The sequence below is a fragment of the Acomys minous genome (genome assembly GCF_964271855.1).
Source record: "Acomys minous genome assembly, chromosome: 20".
NCBI classification, from domain to species: domain Eukaryota; kingdom Metazoa; phylum Chordata; class Mammalia; order Rodentia; family Muridae; genus Acomys; species Acomys minous.
The window spans coordinates 14,599,427-14,607,869 of NC_140502.1; the positions used below are offsets into that span (position 1 = coordinate 14,599,427).

Sequence of the window (8,443 nt, forward strand, 5' to 3'; positions counted from 1 at the left end):
AAGGAATTAGCTTTGCCTAGTTTAGTGTCAGCCAGGGTTACATGAGCCCTGTTACATAAAACAGGGTTTTTTTTGAGCAGGGTTTCTCCGAGTAGACCAGACTAGCTTCGAACTCCATGTGCCTCTGCCTCCCAAGTGCTGGGATTAAAGGCTTGTGCCACCACGCCTGGCACCAAAAAAAAAAGTGTTTTGATTTGGATGTTGTGGCCTGGTCTACAAATTGAGTTCCAGGTCAGCAGCCAGGGCTATAGAGTGAAGCCCTGAAATTCATTGTGTAGACCAGGCCTCACTCAAGTCAAAGAGGTCTGCCTTCCCAGTGTGAGTGCTGGGATTAATTAAGTGAATGTGCCATAACACTTGGCCTCTAAAAACAAAAGAGAGAGGGAGAGGGGAGAGAGAGAGAGAGAGAGGGCAAGGTTGGTTGGATTCCAGAGAACAGCCCTGAAGCAGATGTGGCTCTCGGGTTGTAAGTGACCAGGTGGTGGGAGCAAAATAGCCTGTTGGACATGCCCTTTTCTTGTAGGCGCCCTCCTCTGAGCCCCAGTCCCTGAAGATCATGATGGCGTATATGAACCCGGGGCCTCACTATTCCGTCAACGCCTTGGCTCTGAGTGGCCCCAGTGTGGACCTGATGCACCAGGCTGTTCCATACTCAAGTAGGTGCTCTCCTCCTTCCCACCCTCAGTCTGTCTTTTAGCATCCTCTAGGCTTTCTTGCCCTCAGGAGAAAAGCATTCACCAGGTGGAGGGCGGGGCTGTGGGTGTGGGGTGTGGGGTAGGTGTGGGGCCCATGTGCCAGCTCCATGTCAATCTGCAAAGGAGTTTGGCATCCAAGGGACTTTATCAATAGGGATTTCCATCTGTTTGTAAAGATTGTTTTTTTTTCTAAAAGAGCTGTGCATTCCAATGTCCGTGGCAACATTCTTCTCACTCTTACTTTTCTTTTTCTCTTCTTGGAGAAGAGGTGGCTGGGCTAGAATCCAGCGCCTGTGGTTTCTAGGCATGCACTTTACTATGGAGCCATGCCCTGGCCTCGCTGGAGGATTTTAGACAGGTGCTCTACCACTACATCACACTCCAGCTCCTCACTGGGGGATTCTAGGTAGGGGCTCTACCACTGAGCCACGCCCCCAGCCCCTCACTGGGGGATTCTAGGCAGGGGCTCTACCACTGAGCCACGCTCCCAGCCCCTCACTGGGGGATTCTAGGCAGGGGCTCTACCACTGAGCCATGCCCTCAGCCCCTCACTGGGGGATTCTAGGCAGGCGCTCTACCACTGAGCCACGCCCCCAGCCCCTCACTGGGGGATTCTAGGCAGGGGCTCTATAAATGAGCATGTCTTCAGCCTCGTGACTCAAACTGTATAGAGTGCTGGAATTGTAGTCCTGCGCCATCATGCTTTTCTATGATATACTTATTAATAGTTTTCCTTCCCTTTCTTTTACATGTATATAATATACAATGTAATACAATTTATATAATATAAAAATGTAATGTTTATATATCTTATTTTATAACATATAAATATATATTACACATATCACACACACACATATATTTGTTTGTTTATTTGAGACAGGGTCTCTCTGTGTAGGCTTGGTGTCCTGGACTCCCTGCGTTGGCCTTGAACTCACATTGATCTGTTTGCCTCGGCCTCCCAAGTATATATATTTTTTCTCTTAAGACAGGGTTTCTCTGTGTAACCTTGGCTGTCCTGGACTCACTCTGTAGACCAGGCTGGCATCGAACTCACAGACACCCACCTGCCTCTGCCTCCTGAGTGCTGGGGTTAAAGACGTGTGCCACCATGCCTGGCTTTTCTTCCTTTCCTTTCCTTTTCTCTTTTCTCTCCTTTTCCTTCTCCTCTTCCTTCTGCTCTTCCTCCTCCTCCTCTTTTTCCTCTCTGTGTCTCTCTGTCTTTCTCTGTCTCTTTCTCCCTCCCCCGTCTCTGGACAGGCTCGTACTATGTAGCTCTGGACTGGAACTCACTACGTAGAACAGATTTCTCTACAAATTCACAGACTTCCACCTGCTTCTGCCTCCTGAATGCAGGAGGTAAAACCAGGAGTCACCTGATCTGGCCTTTTCCTTTCTATCAAGGACAAAGAAAACATCGCATTTATTTTTGAGTGCAGGGTGGGGAGCAGGGGTCATGTGTGCCATGGCTCCCTTGCAGAGGTCTGAGGACAACTTTTGGGAGTTGTTTTTTTCCTTCTACCATTGGGTCTCAGGGATTGAACTCAGGTCCTCAGGATTGCTCACAAGTATCTTTACATGCTGCACCACCTTGCCGGCCCCTTTCTTGTTTACTTTACATTAAGTTGGACCATAGAGACTTACTACTTTTATGAGCTGAAGTGGTTGATTACTCATATGCTTCAACTGAGTATGTCTTTGAGCATAAAAAGTTTCAGGATAGGAGGTGGTCCAATGGCCCCTGCCTGTAATCCCAGATATTTGGGAGGATAAGGTAGGAGGATCACTTGAGCCCAGGATTTCAGGGCCAGCCTGGTCTACATAGTGAAACTCTGTTGTAATGGAAGAGAAGGTGAGGGCCGGGCATGGTGGCGCACGCCTTTGATGCCAGCACTCGGGAGGCAGAGGCAGGAGGATCTCTGTGAGTTCGAGGCCAGCCTGGTCTACAAAGTGAGTCCAGGACAGCCAAGGCTACACAGAGAAACCCTGTCTCGAAAAACAAAACAAAACAAAACAACAACAACAACAAAACCCCCCAAAAACCTAAAAAGAAAAAAAAGCCAGGTGTAGTGGCCCAGTGCTTAGGAGGCAGAGGCAGGTAGATCACTGAGTTTGAGGTCAGTCTGGTCTACAACGTGACTCCATGACAGCCAAGGCTACACAGAGAAACTTTGTCTCAAAAAACCAAACCAAAGAGAGAGGGGGCGGGGGGAGAAAGAGGGAGAGACAGAGAGAGAGAGAGGAAGGAGGAGGAGGTAGGAGGAGAGGGTTAAAACCACTTCCCTCCATGGATATGTGGCTGGAATGCATCTCTAATTCCTCCATTGGCTGAGCCAGCGCTTATAAGCCGAGCACTAAATGAAAGCCCCTTTTTTCGGAAGAATGACGTGCAGAAAAGACTTCTGGGCAGGCATCTCACTGTACCTCATGGCCTCCAGCCAGCCGACCTAGCTAACCGGAGGATTCTCTCTCATCCATTCCCCGGATTTAGGTGCTCCTAGGAAGCAGCAAAGGGAGTGGACCACGTTCACCAGGAGCCAGTTGGAGGAGCTGGAGGCCCTGTTTGCCAAAACCCAGTATCCGGATGTGTATGTGCGTGAGGAGGTGGTTCTCAAGATCAACCTGCCTGAGTCCAGGGTCCAGGTAGGATGACCTGCTCCCTGGACCCCTCCTGACCTTTACTGTGACCTTCTGTGTGTCCCTGTCAGAGTAAAAGGGAGGAAAAAGAGGGTATAGGGTACAGCCACGTTTATCAAGTGGCCTAAATGCCCCTCACTTCCCTGTGTCACTTAACTTCCCTCATTTTATTTGATGCCTTCTCACCACACTGCCTTCCAAGGGTTCTCCTTCCCCTTGCACTCTCTGTTTCCTTTTATTTTCAGAAAAGAAGATTGATTTTAGGGTCACACATATGCACAAGTTATCTACCATTGAGATACATCACCAGCCTCCTTATTTATTTTTGAATCTTAAAACTATTCATGTAGCCGGGCGTGGTGGCACACGCCTTTAATCCCAGCACTCAGGAGGCAGAGGCAGGAGGATCGCTGTGAGTTCGAGGCCAGCCTGGTCTACAAAGCGAGTCCAGAACAGCCAAGGCTACACAGAGAAACCCTGTCTTGAAAAAAAAAAAAAACCAAAACCAAAAAAACCCAAAACCAAAACCAAAACCAAAACAAAACTATTCATGTATTTCTGCGTGCATTTACTTATTTATTTATTTTTTTGAGACAGGGTTTCTCTGTATGGCTGTTTGTCCTGGAACTTGCTCTGTAGACCAGGCTGGCCTTGAACTCACAGAGACCCACCTGCCTCTGCATCCTGAGTGCTGGGATTAAAGGGGTGGGCCACCATTGCCTGGCTAAAATTATTTATTTTTGAGACAAGGTCTTATTATGTAGACCAGGCTGTATTTGACCTCCCCAGCGATCACCTGCCTCTGACTCCCAAGTGCTGAGTTTAAAGATGTGTGCCACTGCACCAGGCTAGAGATTTATTTTTAATTATGTCCATGGGTGCGTGTGTGCGCAAATAAGCACAGGAGGCCAGAGGAGGGCATTAGATCCCCCAGAGCTGGAATTACAGGCAATTGTGAGCCATACAATGTGGGTGCTGGGAACTGAACCTAGGTCCTTTGCAAGAGAAATATGTGCTCTTGACCCCTGAGCAATCTCTCTAAGACCATTTTGTTATTTACTTATTATTATTATTTTAAAATATTCTTTGGTTTGAAGAAGGAAAAGAAACGTGGAAATGATGTGATTTGATCTACTCTTGTGCATGTACACGGTAGGCAAATGCTCTACCACTGAGGGATATTCCTAGCCCTGGCATTAATTATATCTATACGCATGTACACACATGCATGAAATTAACTGATTAAATATGTGCATGTACAATATATGCACTTATGCATAGATGTATTATTGTATGTATGACATGTGAAGATAACGCATGCATGAACAGGGGCACGTTAATATAATGTGTGCACCTGTGCATGGCTGTATGTATGAAGGGTGAGTATAATTCACGTGTTCATAAGCAGGAACATGTAAATATAATATGTTCATATGTTTATGATTGTATGTATGTATGTATGTGACGACAATGCACAATTGCATCTATGTGATCAGGTAGGTGGCTGAACACATGTATGTATGTATGTATGTATGTATGTATGTACATAATTGCACATATGTGAAAATAACTCATGGTTATATGTATGCACGCGTGGGCATGCATAAAATGCATGCTGATGCATGATGGCTGATATATGCAAGGATGTATGTGTGACTACTTGCATGTGTGATGTATGTGTGATCAGTGCATGTAGGTTCCTGTGTGCATGTGTACATGCATGACTGGATGGGTACACACATCCTGGAAAGAGCTGCCTGATCATCAGATGCTGTTTGGTGATGTGTGACTCTTACCATCGTCAGCCTAGGTACGGTGAGGATTCTGAGACAGTTTACTCACCCTCACCTCCCCGGGCTCCCTCTAGGTCTGGTTCAAGAACCTCCGGGCGAAATGCAGACAGCAACGGCAGCAGCAAAAGCAGCAGCAGCAGCAGGCCCCGGGGGCACAGGCCAAGGCTCGGCCTGTGAAGAGGAAGGCAGGTGCTTCCCCACGACCTTCGACGGATGTTTGCACCGACCCTTTGGGCATCGCAAATTCCTACAGCCCATTTCTGCCCAGCCCCTCAGGCTCACCTACCACGGCGGTGGCCACCGTGTCCATCTGGAGTCCGGCCTCTGAGTCTCCTCTGCCTGAGGCCCAGCGAGCCGGCCTGGTTGCCTCGGGGCCCTCTCTCACCACGGCCCCTTACGACATGACCTATGCCCCTGCCTCTACTTTCTGCCCTTCTCCTTCAGCTTATGCGTCTCCAAGCTCCTACTTCAGTGGGCTGGATGCCTACGTTTCTCCCATGGTGCCCCAGTTAGGGAGTCCGGCTCTCAGCCCCCTCTCTGGCCCCTCTGTGGGGCCATCCCTGACCCAGTCTCCCACTTCCTTGTCAGGCCAGGGTTACGGCACCTACAGCCCCATGGACAGCTTGGAATTCAAGGACCCCACAGGCACCTGGAAATTCACCTACAACCCCATGGACCCTCTGGACTACAAAGATCAGAGTGCCTGGAAGTTTCAGATCTTGTAGAAGAGGGTCCCCAATTCACCCTTCCAGCTGAATCACCCTCTCCAGGACTCCATCGGCCTTTTCCAGCTTAGATTCCAGGAGATTAGCCCCCCCCAAAGTAACAGGAAGTCGTAAGCCTGCCAAAGGCTGTGGACATTGCAGCCTCAGGTGCAGGCCACCCTCAGCTCGGGTAGGGAGCTTGGCCCCTTTACCGCCCTATCCCACATCATGAAAGAGGTTCCTTCCTCCCCCGAGATGCCCCCGGCAGTGATCAGTAGATACCATGACTGTGATGCGCATATCTGATGCTTTCCCTGCCCCAGACTTCAGTAAAGGTGCTGAGAGCTTGCTCCAGAAAGAAGAGAAATCTATCTTGCAAGTGACCTGGAGAGTGTTTGGGTCAGAACTCACGGTGCCCCTAAGCCAGGTGTGGGGACTCCATACCTGTCAGTCCCAGCACTGAAGAAGCTGAGGAACTTAAGGGCCAGCCTGGGCTATAAGAGTGAGATTTCAAAACTGATTTGGAAATTTGTGTACAGTTAAAGTTAACAAATGCCAGGTTTACATGGGTAGGTTTAGAGGGTTGTTCATTCGTTTTACATGTATATATGATTTATGTATCTGTATGTATATTACTGGCATGAGCCACCAAACTGAGCTGGGAGGCCATGGCTTGCACAGAAACAAATGCAAAAGAGCCTTGATATGACTACTGGGAATGACTCAAGAGATGAGTAGAATGTTCTAGAACCCGAGGTGCCCCAGTCACAGGTTCCCATGGTCAGCTTGAGGGAGGCACAAGTGCAGGGGGGCTGCCAGGTGTCTGTGGAAGTTGAATCTCATCAACAGGATGAAAGTCCTATTGATGGGCCCACCAGGGTAGGGGTCTTTTAGATGTCCCTAGGGTATGTCCAGTAGTCTATCCCGTAAGCCAGGAATGGTGGCACATACTTTTGATCTCAACACGAGGGAGGCAGAAGCGGAAGGATTATGAACTCAAGGTCACCCTAGGCTACAATGCAATGTTGAAGCCAGCCTGGGCTACATACATAAAATCCTGTCTCAACAAACTCCCTTCCCCCATACAAATCCCACTTTCCAAGCCCCAAGGCCGATAAGGCAAATGGCCATAGAGTGGCAAGTCCAGGAGTTCCCTTCGTTTGACGTTAGCTTCACTGTTCTATCCTTTCCCACTCACTAGCTTCTCAGGTTCCCTCTTCCCTGGCTAACCAGAGTGAAACTGATTAAAAATGTTGAATTCCACTTAAATCTAGGTGATTTTTTTTAAAAGAGGGGGCAAACTTGGTTAGATGGAAAAAATTAAGATTTGCTTTTGTTCTTTCTGTCCGTAGTGTGCTCCTGGATGTTTTCTGTTATGGCGATGATGTTTTTCTTTGTATCTTTTTTTTTTATCATCATCCCCATCAGCACCACCATCACCACCAACATCACCTTCATCTTCTCCTTCTCCTCCTTTGCCGTCTTCTTCTTCTTCTTCTTCTTCTTCTTCTTCTTCTTCTTCTTCCTCTTCTTCCTCTTCTTCCTCTTCTTCTTCTTCCTTCTTTGTTTTTTTGTTTTTTTGTGAGACACAGTTTCTTCTCTGTGTGTAGCCTTGGCTGTCCTGGAACTTAATCTGTAGACCAGGCTGGCCTCGAACTCACAGAGATCCACCTGCCTCTGCCTCTCTAGTGCTGGGCTTAAAAGGCATGTGCCACCACCATCCAGCCTTTGTATCGTCTGACACTCAACTAAGAAGGAACACAGGACCAGGGATGGTAGAGGAGGCCCGATCCCAGCACCTGGGAGCTGAGGAGGAAGACCTGAAGTTTAAGACCTGCCTAGGAAATGTAATCACAGATAGGTTGTAAAGGAGGCTGGTAGTGTAGGTCAGTGTACAGCCCCCTGTCTGGAATCCCAGTGAGGGGCTAAGGACATGGTTCAGTGACAGGTGCTTGTCTAGACTGTTGGAGGCCCTAGGTTCAGTCCCTAGTACAGCAAAAAGCATACAAGCAATCCTAACTATAGGCATTGTCACAACCACGCACTAGGTAGACACTCATTATTACAGGTGAGGAAACTGCAAGGGATGGGGACTCAGACCACTCGCCATGTCTCACGTCTGGGAGAGGGTAGAACTTGTTTTTACTGCTCCCTCCTTGAGATGTACAGCCCTGTCCATTAAAAAAACATATTTATAAGCTGGGTGTGGTGGTGCATGCCTTTAATCTCAGCACTTGGGGGGCAGAGGTGAGGCTGTCAGATCTCTGAGTTTGAGGCCAGCCTGGTCTACAAAGTGAGTTCCAGGATAGCCAGAGCTATATAGAGAAATCCTGTCTTGAAAAAAAAGGTGTGGGTGTGGGTGTGGATGTGGGTGTGTATTTTACCGGCATGCATTTCCATATACCATGCTCAGGGAGCATCCTTGGGGAACAGAAAAGGGCATCCATTCCCTGGTACTAGAGTTACAGAGGATTGTAAGTGGCCTTGTTGATACTGGGAATCAAACCTGGGTCCTCTGGAACAGCAGGCAGTTCTCTTAACCACTGAGCCATACCCTACATTCCTTTATGAAGGCAGGGTCTCGCTGTATAGGCTTGGCTGGCCTCAAACCCAT

The 8,443-nt window shown here is 48.4% G+C and overlaps 1 protein-coding gene across 1 annotated transcript; it reads left to right on the plus strand.

The window, feature by feature from the left end:
* The first annotated feature begins 532 nt into the window (after positions 1-532).
* Positions 533-6,051, plus strand: LOC311590972 (cone-rod homeobox protein-like). The gene is made up of 3 exons (XM_084770293.1): positions 533-656; positions 3,187-3,338; positions 5,200-6,051. The coding sequence occupies exons 1-3, from the start codon at positions 557-559 to the stop codon at positions 5,848-5,850; spliced, it is 903 nt and encodes a 300-aa protein (XP_084626419.1). The 5' UTR covers positions 533-556; the 3' UTR covers positions 5,851-6,051.
* The last annotated feature ends 2,392 nt before the right edge of the window (positions 6,052-8,443 follow it).